Source organism: Pipra filicauda, unplaced genomic scaffold, assembly GCF_003945595.2.
Source record: "Pipra filicauda isolate LSUMZ 115617 unplaced genomic scaffold, ASM394559v2 scaffold113_size4260070_pilon, whole genome shotgun sequence".
In the NCBI taxonomy this organism is placed as follows: Eukaryota; Metazoa; Chordata; class Aves; order Passeriformes; family Pipridae; genus Pipra; species Pipra filicauda.
Window position 1 is genome coordinate 2,439,933 of NW_024103585.1, and position 16,153 is coordinate 2,456,085.

The window sequence follows — 16,153 nt, forward strand, 5'->3', positions numbered from 1 at the left end:
CCCATGCAGTCTGCCTGTCAGCACCCTGCTATGTCTTGCTGAGTGTTACTGTTTCCATGCTAACAGAGGGTTTCTCAGTATCTTTGAGAATGCCTCTCCTCAGAAGTGCTTGAGATATTTTACATTCAGGCATGCTCTGTCTTAGATATAGGGGACAGGCTCTTTGGGAAGGACTCAAAGACAATTTTTATCAATTGCTAAGAGCTATTAGGGGAAGTATTCGGCTGGCACCATCAACAGATGTCCATTGTTTGCATAAATTGTGAAGTCTTCTCAGTTCTTCGTCATCAACAGTACTTTAGATAGCTCTCTCACCATGCACCTGTTCAGTTTTTCTGTTTGCTTTTTTGTTTCTTTTTAACCATGTGTTACTCAAAGCCTTGTCTCAGCATTTCAGCTGTAATACAATCACAGCCAAAAAGCAAGAGATTAATCGATAGGTGAGATGATGGAGCTTGCATAAAAAACTCATAAGTTCCCTTGGTGATCGAGCTCTTATTAACCCATTCTTTCAAGGGGATAACTCTTTTAAAAGAGTTACTCTCAAGAGAGACATCTCATTTTCCCCTTTCTACCTCTGATTTTGAGCCTCTTCTTGAGCTTCTTTTTCTGCATCCTCCTGGCAACAGTGCATCATGACTTAATGCTCAAGGAAAATGAGATGCTGTGCTTGGCAGGCTGCTGCTGGGAAATTTGAAGGAATTTCGCTTCTTGCCACACTGGCAGCAGCTTCTGGCTTTCTGACATTAGCCAATCTTGGGGCAAGGGGCTGACAGAATTCAGAACACTCCAAACTTTCAAGTTAGGGTAGAGGGTGACTTAAGAGGAGTCAGTAGACATTTCTATCAAAACCAGGTAAGTGTCCCATAAGGGAGGCTGGGGTCAGAGTTACACAAAAAAAAATAACACTAAAGGGTCTCTTTAGTGTTTCATATCCCAAACCAGCTCAATAATTTTTGGTCTATGCTACTATTTTCAAATCAGTGAAACAGTGCCTATTTGACTAGAAGATTTTCCTGTGATACTTGCTCAGAGAATGACCAGCAGCATAAATTTACATGTGCCAAATGATGAAGGGTACTTATTTCATAGCATAAATTTTGCCTGTTCTCTCTGCTTGCACTGGCAACTTTTTAAATTACTGCATTTTAAAACATGAAAGAAAAAACCTTACATAGAATTAATTAGTCCTATTGCATGATGAAAGCTTCAACAAATGCAGTTGAGGAAGTGTATGATCTTATGTGTCAGGCACTGGCTGTTTTTCATAGCTTTAAATAATCACAAATTGAGTTAGAAGTGTCTGGTAGAGCACAGGAGTTAGAGGGCTTGGTTTCTCTACTTCATTGTGGGGTTTCTTACGTGATCATGAGTGTATTGTTTATTCTGAACAGACTTCACAAAGCTACTTATGAATAAGGCCATGTGATGTAAGGTTATCTGCTCTGTGAAGGGAAGATTTTCCTGTTTGGTTTGTTCAAGCTTTCAGAGTACTTTGGACAACGCAACTTTTCTTTCATACCTTTAAAAGAAGATACGATCAGTGGGCCAAAGACAGAGGATAGTTAATAGTTGCTTGTCTGGGTTGACTGTTTGGCTCTGGTGTACTTAATTTAACTTCTGTTGTGATCCAGCTGGGGACCCAAATATACTACTGAATCACAAAAATGATGGTTAGTTAAACTGTCAGATTATATTAGCTTCATGACTTTCAACCTGTCATCTTTTAAGCCCGGGAGAGAAACATTTTCAGTCATTTACAATTAAGAAACAGTGTTTTGAGAACATCACTTTTCACAAATGCATATAAGTGTTGTTCTATAGTATTTAGGATTTTTGTGCTTATTTTACATCCAAATGAGGAAAAGCATAAAGTGAACTTGACACTTTTTCAGTTACAGTGTGGTCTGAGGAAATGTAATAATGGATGTAATTGGAACACGTGGTCAAGTATTTTTAATGATCATGAGATGATTGAATTTACTGAAGTATCTCAACCCACACTGTTCTGATACTATTAATTTGCCTTAAATGAATTGAAGTAATTTAATGCACAGCAGTTACGTTTGCTGTGTAGCATTCTGGTGATTAATAGTTCATTATATTTTTAATGTAGATTACTTGTTAGTTTACTTATAGTAAGCCCAGTCCTAGACTAGAAACTCATAGTTCTCTGTGCTGCTGCTGAATAACCTACTATGGTGATATCCACAGGTATATGAACAATAAAATAAGATAAATCAAAATAAAATAAAATAAAATACAATTTCAGAAATATATGATGTAGTAGTAATTTTATGAAATTTTTAGAAGTTTTAGACACAGTGAGAGTATCCTGTAGTTGAGTTTTATATCTGTCAAATAAGACGTATGAGCTGATACCATTTCATTTTTTGAAGTATATTATAAAACAACCAGAAGATTAAAATCCCTTAAGCAATGCTGAAAGGAAATCTGAGACAAAATAGCCTAGAATGTTTCTCTATGGACAATGACAATGACATCACATTGCAGTGTGCCATAGTGGAGAGAGAGCTTTTAATAGAAATTTCAGCAACCTTTTACTTCTCTTAACAAGGAACAATTGCTGAGTGTTTTGGTTTCAGTGTGGTGGGAGCTTAAATTTTGTGCCACCTGATGGTGTGGTACAACATGGTTGTCACTGCACTTAAGGGCAATGCTAGTGTGAAGGTTATCGTGAAGCTGATTAATGCCTGTCAAATGCTTAGTGTGAATGTGTGTACGTGTGTTTGCATGTAACAAAAAGTTTGATTACAAAGTTCTGTCAGCTGGAAGGCATGACAAAGTGTAATACAAAAGCAACACAGTGCATACTTAAATGGTCTGACAGATACTTATTCATTGTGAGAGCTTTGAAATTGAAGCTCCGTAATATTTCTTTAAAAATTCAGAAAAAATTCCCAGTACCGAAGTTATGAATTAATTATACTCTTGTCTGCTTGTATTTTCATCAGCATTCTAAAAACTCAAGAAGTTGACAGGAGAAAGATGTCACTTGAGACGCATGAGCTGTAATAAGCTGTTACAGGACAGACAATGAGAACTACAACCTGTAGAAAAGGAAAAGTTCTTAACATCAGCTACAGTCCTATGTGAATGTCAAGTGATTAAATGCAAAGAATGAGTAATAATTCTGTTTATATAATCTTGCATTTAAAGAGATAAACAAACTAAAAATAGATTTCTGTTTGATACATCAGAATGCAAAGGTTGCTATACTCATAATGCTATTAAATGTTTTTTAAGGGATGGCTTTTACTCAGAATGAAAATCAGAAAAAAGGAATAAGTTCTGTTATAAATACTGTCTTCTGTGTGTTTCAAAAAATAAAAGAAGTAGCCTGCTGGTTTGTTAAAATCAGAATACACTGATTCTTCTGCTATCTCTCTAAAAGGTACTGAATGTACTCAATAGATCTGACAGGTTATTTTTTACACTGGTGTTAAAAAGGTTGCATGCTTGGTTAGGGGTGATGCCTTATATTTCTCTGCTTGACTGGAGCTCCTGTAATAGTGGGATGCAGGAATATGTTTCTGCAAAATACTGAGATGAGAAGCTGAAGGCCTTCCACTTACATCGTCTTTCAGATGATTAGATCTGAATGACACTGTTGTAATATCTTTGGCTTAGTAACATCAATTAGATTTATACTTTCTTGGAGACTTTTGCTCAAATCCTTGATTTAACCTTCATAATAACACAGAGGAGACTATATTGTCTTTTAAATATGTGACACAAGCTCCCAGTACTATGTGTAAGAAATTAACTTGATGGTTAACATAATGATTAATTTTAGTTTTCAAGAAATAAAGGATGTGAAGAACACTGCTTTTTAGAATGTTGTTACTTTTGAAATACTGCTCCATGTTAATGGTAATTCAGAACTCACTGAATGTTATGAAAGTCTCCCAAGTAGTGTGTTTAGAATATTTTAAAGTCTAAATTGATTCAAAAGTAGTGCTTATAATAAGAATGAAAGGAAATTATGTTTCAGCAGCACTGAAGTGCTGAACATGTTACTGTGGGTAAGGATTTGATGAAGCAATAATATTTAATTGTACTGGCTATAAATGATGGTAAGTAAATATTTAACGGCTTGTGACTAACAATGATCTAAGATTAATTGCTAGTAAAATTTTCAAGAGATTTGTATAAATGTTTTAAAAATTAAATGTTTACAATTCAGTGTATTTTTTAAATTTTTTTATATCTACCACTATAGATTAAACAAAAGATTTATGTCATATCACATATGAACTGGACATAGTATCTTACATTTATGATATTCCATTTGCCGCAAAGGTGCTTTAGAATTCATCTCCAATTTCTGCAGTTTTTACTAAAATTGACTTTTACTAATGCTATTGATCAAAAAATGTAGATGAAGAGTATATTTTGGTTATCTTCTCTCAAACAATGTCACTGCTGGAGGCCTGATCCATTGCATAATGCTACAGCAAATTGTTTCAACATGGCTCTTCCAGCAGAGCACTGAATAATGTAAAAGTTTAGGTTCTTATTTAATTGTACGTGATCATTCTGAAATGCCAACTGTTCCTTTTCATTTAAAACTGTTAATTCAGAATGTATTAACAGGAGGAAATGTTCTTAACTCATAATATGGAAACTCCAATTTGTAAGAAAAGGAAGCAGTTGATTTTGGAAATTTGTCTGTTACAATAAGATCGAGTCAACTGGTTTATCAGATTTATGAAATCTTTTTTAGTCGTCTTTCATATTGGAGGAAATGCAACAAAAATTTTCACTGCTTAGAAGTTTCCATTAAAGACTAACAGTTGATTTTTTTATCAACTCATTGAAGTTTTTCTTTATGACTTGCAGGTAGTATTATATCCAACATCCAATAGCCCAAAGGCACCTGATCTGCATAAAATGATAGTCCCCAAAAACAGTCAGGATAATGATTTGAAAATTAAACTGGCAGTGAGAATGGATAAACCACCTCACATGAAGCACTGTGGGTAAGTGTCCATTTCCCATCTGTCTGTGTTTTATTATTTTTCCTCACTGTGCCTGTGTTTTAACCATATGTATCTAAACCTGTAAAGTTTGTAAAGCATTATCAAAGTCTAAAATAATTCTTAGGTATGGCATTGTGTTATATCTTCATTTTATACATAAAGTTTAAACTAGTCAGGAATAACATCCATTTCGGATGTTCAGTGATATGTAAAGATACATGATGAGCTAAGTCTGAAATGCAGAACTGAAAGTACAGTCTCATTTAGATACTGGTTTTGAATGTTACAATTTATAGCACTTCGTAAAAAAAAAAAAGATATTTAGGAGAAACATTTTTCCATTAAAATAGGATTAATTATATACCTGAATGTGATGGTACTTGCCACATAGTCTCCCCTTTCCTTTCTCTGTATGGTCTTTCTCTTGAAAGGAATTTACGTACAACTACCAGTTAAAGGATGTTTTTCTGTCTAACACTGAAGCTATGTGGAATCATCATCATCATGGCTAGGCTTCGTGAACGAAGATTTGGGAAGGGCTCTACTGTAGCAGTGAATCTGATGAGAAATTGGTTTAAACATGTTTCAAAATGGCTTTTTGTATTTTCTGCAGTGTCACTGTCCCCCTTTCCCAGACACCCCCTGTGAAGCTATTGTCTCCCACACAAGGTGTCCTGGGAAGGTGTCCTGAGGTGTCCCATTGGTCCTTGTTAACCCCTTTATTGCAGACGTGTTGGTGGCTAAAAAGGCCAATACGAGATAGGCATGACCGGTTGCAAAAGGCACAGCAGAAAGACTCATCTATGTGGAATAGATTACTCATAAAGATATCTCCTTTAGTCGCTTGCCGCCACTATTCCTCAGCCCCACTGCAAAAACAGGTAGTGTTGCTGACAGTAAGCAAGGGCGTATCTTGTTATAAAACAATCACAAAGAATCAATGTACTGTCCATACTATTTAGATTTCTATTAAGTCTCCTCTTGTTAGTATTCTGCTCATTGAATATAGGCAGTAATTGCCAAAATTTCCTATATATGATCCTTTCTCTAAAAAAACAACCAAACTTATTTCGGTTTTGGTGAATTGTTAATTCATTGGGCTGAAATTTCCCAGGTATCAAGCTCATCCCTCAGTTTGCTTTTGGGAAACTTAGATGCAAATGGTCAGGACTGTAACTATGAGACTTGCTGGATGGAAACCAGTGACTGGTGACCAGGAGCTATGAGGAAACCAGTCATGGAGTCAACAGGGGAACTGGTGCTGTTGAGCTTGGAGACTGGGATGAAAAAACTTCAAAGTAGGGCTGCAAATACATGAATAAGGGAAATTGGCTAATATGGCAGAAGAGAGCAGGAAGACTGGCTTGACTTGAATAAGGTAGAGTGGAGAGGAGCTGGGAGGGAAAGAGAAATGTTTGTCAGTACTAAAGCATGATGCTCTCCTTTGAATCCCCACCCCCTGCCCCATTCATTTGGACTCACCAAACACCTCTGAAATGCTTTGGTAATGGTGGCACATCGTTGTTTAGATTCAGCCCACTGTCATAGTTTCAGTTTCCTGCAGCTGGTAGGCATTCAGCCAGTTGCAGTATTCAGCGTGATGCAGGGTGGCACTGTGCTGCCTGCCTTCTTCAGCAGATTTGTCAAAAGGCGGCCATGGAGGCAGGGTGATTTGAATAGCATCAGTAATGAATAATACGCAACAGATGCAACTTGCACATGACCTGGTTCATTTGCATACTTCACTCTACACACATCAGGGATGTTGTGCTGCCTTGCACCTATCCCAAGCCATGACTAGAAGTAGTCACCATTTTTGATCATCTCACTGATAATGTTGGGGTCTTGTTCTCTGCAACCCCAATTAGAGTATAACATGCAGCTGGATCTAGCAACAAGGAAGGCTCCAGTGTTTCTTCTCATTATGCTCCTATGTTTCCCCAGAGACTTTCTTGGCTAGCAGCTGTTCTTCTGGGATCTTCAGAGGATCTTCCTAAACCCCACAATTTACTTTTCCATGGTGGATTATGTCAGTAGTCTTCTTGTTTGAGCATTAAAAAGCCCAATCAAATATTGCTGTCAAAAATTTTGTTCAATCATTATCCCTTTCATCTGCTGCTGGTGGTTACTTCCTCACATTGATTTTGAATCTTAATCTCCTGGCACAGTTATTTACTTCATTTTACATCAGGATCACTGCTGTCACTATTCTCCAGGCAAATATTGTTGTTTTTCCCACTAAAAATGCTCAAGGTCAGTCATCATTTCCCTTTCTTTGGCTAATAATGATTGGCTATAATGATTATTACCTACACACTTTTCTAGAAAAGTTGGGGCACCAAGGAAGGGCTGTGTGGACTTCTCCACCATAAATATATGTGAAATGAAATAAAAACTTAATAATTCCTTCAATAACCATTGAAGAGGTAGATGAAATTCTTTATGATGGCACTGGAGCTGCAGTGAGAGTAAGGAAGAGGGTGTTTGTTTGGAGGGAAATAAGGACCTGCTAGTAGATTTATTAGAGTGTACAGTCAGGAACCATTAATGTTATGAAGAGCCATTATCCAGGCACTCTCTGCAGCCTTCTCTTGACTTCCTGGGGGAGTGGTCATTTGCTGTTTTTTCAAGAGAGATTCACACCTGCTTCAACACACATATTAAAGCTATTCTGGTTCTGAACTTATATTGTGTTATCAGAGAAATCTGCATTTGTGAAGAGGCTGGAAACATATGATGGATGATGGACAGTATTACGGGAAGGCAAAGAAATATTTTGTGGTTAAAATAGTTGAGAGAGACCTGGAAAAACTGGCTTTTATCCTGTTTGTGCTACACAGAAGGACATCCCTGTAAGAGACTGAAATGTTTCCACACATAGTAACTGGTGGTATGTTATTTGTTTCCTGTGTTCAGTTTGATAAACTGGAATCTGATTATATGGCTACTAGCTGAAATCAGTGGAAATGCGGATGTAAATATACATTGTGCTGTTAGAGTCCAAATATTGAAAGAATTAGATCTTCATTTTAATATCTGAAGCCTAAAATTTTTAGTACTTCAGTTGTCCTGTTATCAAGGGAGAATAGTACCACTTCCCAGGATCATACACAGTTGAAGGTAAATCTTGGAAAGCATCTGGTAGAAAAAGTTTCCACACACTGGAGATGCTGCGGGAGTTGAGACATTGTCATTTCACTCAGCCAAAGGCTTATGCTTTGCCAGGCAGTGTTATTACAGTTCCCTGGTGAACCTGCACAACATGGAAATGCAAATAACTCAGTTCTCTTTATAAAGCATTGTTTGCATAACAAATAACGAAGCAGGACATAGGACAAAATAAGGTGCCAAAGAGCTGAAGGCAGCTGCTGCTGTCCCGAATAGAGAAAATGACTGGAGATTTTTGTCTATTTTATTTTATTTTATTTTATTTTATTGTTAGTATGTGGTCAGATATTTACATTTAGTGTCATAGAGTACACAAAAGGAAGGGAAATAAAAGAAAGACAGAATGTGATCATCCTTTCTGCTGGAATTTCATCATGTTAGCAAGTTGAATTTTACAACCTTAATAACAGACTTCTAATGTAATTAGTATGATTAGCCCAGCTAAGTTCTATTTCTTCAGTTTATTTTTCAGAAGCATCTCATTCTTCATCTTTGCCCAATCTTTGAACTAGACAACTTGAATTTTCTGTGTCAGTCTGAGTTAACAAACTAATGTGCAAGATTCTTATTTCTCTCAGAAAAAGAAGGCAATCTGTTGGCATTACATAATGTCTTTCAGATTAGAATCTTAAATTTATTCAAAGTTGAATTAAAATTTTATCCCACGGCCAACTTCAGAAAGATGGCTTTATTAGATTAATGCTCTATCTAATTACAGTAAGAGAGTTTTTAGATATGGGAGCTACACTCAAATATTTCAGGTTCTGCAAGGTTGGCAAAAGCCACAGGTCCAAGCTAATGGTGGGGTTACAATTTTGCGTCTTCAGAAAAGTTTCTCCTGTTTAAGACAGACTTTACTTACTGACTTGGGGGATATGCTGCAAGACATCAAAATATGTAATTTTACAATATTAAGTGCTGTCTTGTACTTAATTCACAAATAGTATTCTGGACTACAGCATATTCAAATCATATTCTCTCTTTGATTTCCACTTTCATAACCAAAAATTATACTTAAAATAAAATTATAAACTAGGGATTTTTCATTATGAATTGTAACCTTTCTAAGAGCAAGAAATAAAAATCTTTAGGACTCAACACTATTGTGAATCTCAATTGCAGTTCATTTGTACTTCTTCAGAACAGAAGCAGCTTTTACTCTGATGTTATGTTGACATGTTCATACAGTTAATCTAGTGTTACCCCTACTAATGTGATTTTTAAGAAGGCACTTGATCAAGGAAGCAGTTCATGGTTTTTCTATGTATTCTGTTACACGCTTAAAGAAGAAAAGGAATACTCATAACCATCTTACAGTAAACATTATCCTATTATCTATTTTAGATTGTTATTCTCGCATGAAAGGCTCTCAGAGGAGGAATTAATCCTAATTATATATAACCATCCTCTTCTACTTCAGTCCTGCCAATACAAGGGGAAGCCTACACAGCTAGTCTAAGTAATGACAAGATAAATGTCATTCATTATTGGGGATTTGTAAAACAGTTCTTCCAGTTATTGATAACTCATGATATTTCAAATTCCTTTCTCATAATTTTTAATGTATTTTTCATCTCATAGAATACGGTAACCTTTCCCTTGTCTAAAATGCAGATCATATACAAGATATTTTTTTTAATCTTTAGTAATCTTTAGAGGGGTTTTAAGATTTCTATAGTTTTTTTCTGTTGCAGTCTTGAATCTAAAGTAAATCATAAAAGGAAATGAGGAAAATTGGAGCTTAAAACTTTCTCTATGAAATGCTAAAAGCCTGATTATTTCTGTTGAGTTAGAATAGCAGTGTAAGGGAGGTGCTGTTTGCTTCAGGAAGGCTCACTTGGCTCTCCTTAACTCATAATTATATTAGGGTTGAAAACCCAAGCAGGACAGGTTAATTGACTCAAGATATGTGAGTTACTGTAAATACCTTCTCTAATGTGTGTGGGATTTTTTGATGTGCCTTTGCACATCTGTGTGCATTTGTAGCATGCGTTATTTTTAAAGTAGGTTTTGTGCTTGTTAAGTTGACTGTTAGCATAGCCTAGTGGTTACTAAAGGGTATTATTCTATTGCTTCCAATCTAGAAATAAAAAAGGAATAGTGAGCTTGCTTTAAAAGGATTAGTAATGTTCAATAGTCATACCAAAAAACAGAAGGAAAATAATTAATAAACCAAAATTAAATTCTTACTAATTGAACAACCTGAACAGGACAATATTACTAGGTGATATTATTTGGGTTTGACTTCCAAAGTAAAACATTTTAACCTAGCTCCTGATCAGAACTTTTTCAAATATTTGAAGGGCAAAATTCATTCTTATAAATTCTGTTCTGCTTTCTGCTATGACATGTTGCATATAGAAATGTTATACCTTTAATTTCTTAATCTTTTGTGTTTGGAATATACATTCTGCAAGCACTTGGGATTTTCTGTGTCTCATCTGTAAAGCAAGTGTTTTAGTGACTTTTTTGAACTTGTAGTCTCTGAAAATTTAAAGAATCTGTGCAAAATCATTTTTCTCTCACAACTTGTTGATGTTTTATTTTTTATTTTGTGGGGGGTTTTATGGTTGTATTTTTGTATTTTCAAAATATAAAGATCGCCATTTATTTGCTAACCTTTTCAGGTTTTTTTCTCTTTTGCACTTGAAATTGGCTGAAATTTTCTTAGGAGAGCACTTATAAACAATAAATATAGCTAGTGGTTTCTGACTGGGACTGAAGTATCGCATTTCTCCTCCTTCTGCTGTAGTTTTAGAGCTAAAGGAAATCTGTGAGACAAATGCCCCGATTAGCAGTCTTCTAAGATGCAGAATTAGAGGATAAGTTATTTTCCCTTCTCATTTTTGTGACACTTGTCACCCATCGATAGAAGAATTCCTTAGACAGGAAGATGAGCGTAATCTGGTTTGCAGTTGAGTGAACTGAAGCATAGGAACGAACAGAGATCACCCCAAGTCACAGGCAATTTGGAGACCATGCTGAGGATAGCACTGAGGTCTGCTGGCTTCTCAGTGGTAGGGCTTTTGTACACCTGTCACCTGGATAAACCACTGTCATAGCTATTAGTGAGCTCATGAGTAAGAAGAGCCACGGAGACACTGAAGTTAGCCAGAACGATGGTGGTGCCAGCTCTTACGTGCTGTTTGTCCATGGTCCCCTGGCAAAGAAGAGCAGGAAGAGAAGTAGAAATGGCTTTATAACTTTAAGATTTGCAATCTCATGGCTGATTTGAAGATGACTACATTGAAATGACTCTATTTCAATTCTGGGTTACTTCTACAGATAAAGATGTCAGGGATACAATCACACTTCTCTTAGCAAGCACTGCATGCTCCCTGTCACAGATAGGCCTTTGTAATTGTCCTTCTTCTGAGCCAAAACACACAAATATGTCAGAATAATTTTAAATAATTTGTTTTACCAACAGTAAAAAGATGAAATAGAAACATGTTTTTGGCTAAGCTAAAATACCAAGTTTAGTTTTTCTTAGATTAAGTAGATATAGAGTTGCTTCAAAGTGTTAGAAACCTACAATGACACCTAAGATTTATCCAACATCTTAGAAAATCCTTACTAATCCTTGTTATTATATGATAATATGTATCATAGACTTCTTCAATTAGTACTATTTTCCATGAGATAAAACCAATAACTTTGTATATTACTTTTCAACAGTTACTGAAAATATGTTTCTCCTTAACATTTTTCTTTTCCAAAAGGGAGAGGGGGCTATCTGAGAGATTCCTGTTCTTCTTTTTCATTTCTTATCAACACAGCATAATTTACTCAACCAAATGTAAAGATACACAAATACTTATCCAACTACAGCATTTCTGCATCTACATAAGTATCTTTTTATATGTATTCTTCTGTATCTCTTTATAATATTTGATTTGTCTATCCAAGTCTGTGTGCAGCCTGTCTACTTGTAACCATAAAGTCAGCATAGTAGCACCATCTAGCTTTCTGTTTGCTGCTATTGCATTTCTTCTTCTAGTTCAGAAAAGGGCAGCAGAGCACTGACTTCAGCTACTGCCTTGAAGAGCAAAGTTCTTCCGGTCCTTTGGTAGAATGCTTATTTTTTGGTTTGTGAATGTCAAGACCAGGAAGTATAAGAAAAGTCAGATGGAAGAAACTGTTGAGTTTGTTTGAATTTTACAAACTTTACACATCAGATAGTTTGGAAGCCTTTTCTGATCATTTAGTCATATGGCCTCACTATAGCAGCCTAAAAATATTGGTATTTAGGCTATGTTAGAGTTCTCTGAGTTTTCTCAAAGCACCCACTAGATAGGGAGGAATATCTTTACAAGTTGGTTTATCAGTGCTAGGACACTGTCTATGGAAAAAGGAAAAGGTACACTGGAGGTGGTAAGGTAAACTTTTCTCTATGTTTATTGCATTCATGAGAAGAAAAATAAATGCCCAATAACCAGACACAAAGCTTTGAAAAGGTGAATTACCAGAGCAAGAGGTGGGCTTCAGTCATGTCATCTTTTTCTTCTGCCTAATTCACAGTTTCTCAAGTCTAAATTCAGGTCAGAGATAAACTGTGCACAGCTACATAAGTGAGTTTTTTGAAACTGTCTCCTTTTATTTTAAATGAAACTCGGGCTGATTTGATGGATAGTAAGACAATTTTGCTACAGCTAACCATGCAGTTAGGAGAAATATTCTCCCTTCTACTGATATTTCTTGAGTTTCATACTATATTGATCTTTATAGATAAAGTAGTGTCTGTTTATATACTTTCGAAGATTAATAAATTCACCTTTATTCAACTCTCATGAAATTAAATAAATATATGAAATAAATGTCATCTACAATTAATTCCTGTGCGGTTTTTGTGTTTGCACCAGTGGTAGTTTAGGGTTTGTGATGTCCTCTGACATATACATCTTGTTCTATTTGGCAGCAGGCGTGCTTCATTTGTATTTTTAATACCTGCAGTTCTATTCAAAAAATGTCCTTATCCTAATAACAGTAGAGTTGTATTTCAGTATATCAGTATCCTTTATAATTTCTATTAAAAGTACTCCTAATTAGTCTCAAATACATTTAGAAGGTAAATCTTTCTACAAATACCTGACAGAGACTGCCCACTGCCAACATCAGGCTTTCCGGTGTTTTGAGGTGAGTTGCTATTCATACACAAATAGTAGGTTATTAGACTACCTTTGTGCCATTTGAAACTACCTCTGGGAAAAGATAATCTTTCACCACTCTTCCTTGTGCATGGGAAAGGGATGCCTATCACGAAGGAAAGATTTGTTCTTAATTCACTAACCATATAACAAAAATACTCCTGATTCCTGATTCTCAGTTGTTGCCTCATGAAATCTTGTTACAACATGTTTAAGTGCAGCAGTGGGATGCAGCAGTCTGCTGCAAGACTATCCCATCACAGGAACTGTGTGTATTCATCTCAGCTGAGTCTAAATAAAACCTAGTCACTCCCTCTCACTGTGACTTTATAGTGTGCAGTTTTTCTCATCTGTCCTGTTATTGGCAAATGGGACAATGTTGAGTCAGTGTAGCTGGCCTCTGTGTAGTGCCCAAGTTGTCCTAAGAACCTCATTCTCATCTACCCATGCAGATGAACTGTTTTCCAAAGAATACCTTATAATCTATTGGGGATGTCTGTAATGTGGAAGATGAACAAAAGCAGACATATCTAAAGGGAATTCTCTCATAAAGACAGAACAATGCATGGACAGTGTGACCTTGTATTTGCTTGCCATATACCTTTGAGACACTGGGCAAAAGATTTCATTGTCATTTCTGACAGGAAGGCATAAAGAAGTACCAGACTTTCAGCTGAGTTTGTTTGACTTCAAAGACAAAAGAGGTGTGAACTACAGTGCTTCATTTCCCAATCCGTATTTAACCTAGACCTAGAATGACAATCTAAGGTTTGATCAAGACAAGCATGGTAGCTGTAGGTGGTTCTGCAGTGCTGAAGCAAACTGTATTAATGACAGTGCTTTACCACTTAAGGAAGATACGTTTTATGGCTGATGAAATAGGCTTTGGTTGAATTTTAAACACAGTGGACTGTTGAAGAAAAAAGGGTTTGGTAAAAAAATGTGAGCAGCACCAGGAGTATACAGCACAGCAAATACCACTTCAGGAAGGTCTGCTCCTTACTTTGTGTAAAGGTGTGCCAAAATGTCATCTAACATGCAGCACCACATATCTATATGGTTATATTTTCTCTACTCAGTGAACAATCCTGAAGAAGGATATGTTACAAACTGCTGTGAAAAGTATCCTGGCTGCAAACTTTAGAATACTTCATGAAATGTAGTCGTTGCTGAATATCTTGAACTGGAAAGGACTGGCATTGCTGATCTGTAACTTTACTGCATGAAGTTAACATGATTTCTTTGAAACCATGAGAGCTTTTTAATAAAATTTAGGAAGAGGAGAATATCTTTCTTTTCAACAGTAAATCTCAAACAGTTGCTGACTCTGAAGATCCAAGACACTGAAGACAAGCCTGTGAGTATCCCTTTCTGCAAGACAGGACTCGTGAATCCCAGCACAGAGTAAACTCAAGCATTTCAAGAACTTCAGACATGTGGAATTAAACTACTGAGAAACTCTGAAGTCAGAACATTTGAAAATTAAAACAATGGATTTATATTTCAGCAGAAATATTGGTCAAATTTTGGCCCATAATTAATAAAAAATTTTAAATTTTGATCCAATAGCAATGGTGTACATTTTTTGTTTATTTAGTCAGAGGGTTGAAAGTGTCATTCATGTAGCTGTAATTACCTTATCTTGATAAAGTCAGATAAACCTGTCCTCATTTTTACATTCATAAGGGTGCATGCACTAAGGTCAAAATTTCCTACGTACATTATAAGCAGCACTTTTAGTGATGTATGCATGCCTTGCAACTATTATTCCAAGGTGTCTCATAACAGTATTTTCTGTTATCCTAGTTTAATTTGTGCTAAGTGCTAATATTTCACTGTGCTAAAAGAATCCTAGCATTTTGCCATGAAGAAAAGTGCTAATGTGTTAAGTGTCTTCATTTAAATGATTTCGCTATTGTACACTTTTGCAAAATCAATTGAGTATAATCAGTTACTTTTTCAAAATTAAATTGAACTTCATGAAAAATGACACATTAAAATTACATTAATGATTGATTGGATAATGATGATGGGTTAATGCAAAATTACTATGGAAGAAGCAAAAGCGTTTATCCTGCTGCTACATCCTTAGAGAACAGATTATAGCTATGAGCCTGATTTTCAGTGCTTCCCACAGTAATTGCTTCTGAGGAGGCACAGGGAATCTTTGAAGACTTTAATGATATGCCACTGCCACTTTAATTGCTAAGAGAAGCCAAGAAAATCCTAATTGCCAAGAGAAGCATTACTAATTAAGGTGTCATTCTTAATTCATTCCATAGTAATTAATCTGAAATATTTGTAAAAGCTGAGATATAAATTTAGATCCAAACTCACTTAGCTTAACCACAACAGACTTCATGTGAAAAAGATCCATGGGTTAGTCAAGGCTGATAGTAAACTTAAAATATTTTTCTTACAAAAAAGTTTGCTTTGTTTTTTCTCATAACTTTTTGAAACACGAATTTAAGAAATTGAGAATAGGTATAAGAATCTGTTTCATTAATATGTAATTTTTCTACTCTCACATTAAAAAGATCATTAAAAGTGTTTATATAGGGTATTCCTTTTTCTTATATTTCACTTTAAAGCTGCATGCTTCTGAAGTGTTAAGATGGGTTTCCTTCAGCTCTGTGATGAGCAAAATTATGCAGGTTCAGTTGTGTATGTAATGTCTTTAGATCATAACTTTACAACACTTGTTCAGTATTTTCTTGCCTTCACTAGGATTGAGTATGCATAATTGATTAGATATAGAGAATGCCCATAATCAGTACTGCATGTGTGTCAGAGCCTTCTTTAATTCATCTTTGCTAAAATCCTTATTGAGCCTCA

General features: G+C 35.7%; 1 protein-coding gene across 9 annotated transcripts in view; it reads left to right on the forward strand.

The window, feature by feature from the left end:
* CADPS2 (calcium dependent secretion activator 2) overlaps positions 1 to 16,153 on the forward strand; it is a 292,803-nt gene that overhangs the window by 148,625 nt on the left and 128,025 nt on the right. For all 9 annotated transcript variants that reach the window (XM_027720819.2, XM_027720827.2, XM_027720823.2 and 6 more), the window contains one exon: positions 4,864 to 5,003. In XM_027720819.2, coding sequence (XP_027576620.1) covers positions 4,864 to 5,003 — 140 coding nt within the window. The remainder of the gene's footprint in view (positions 1 to 4,863; positions 5,004 to 16,153) is intronic.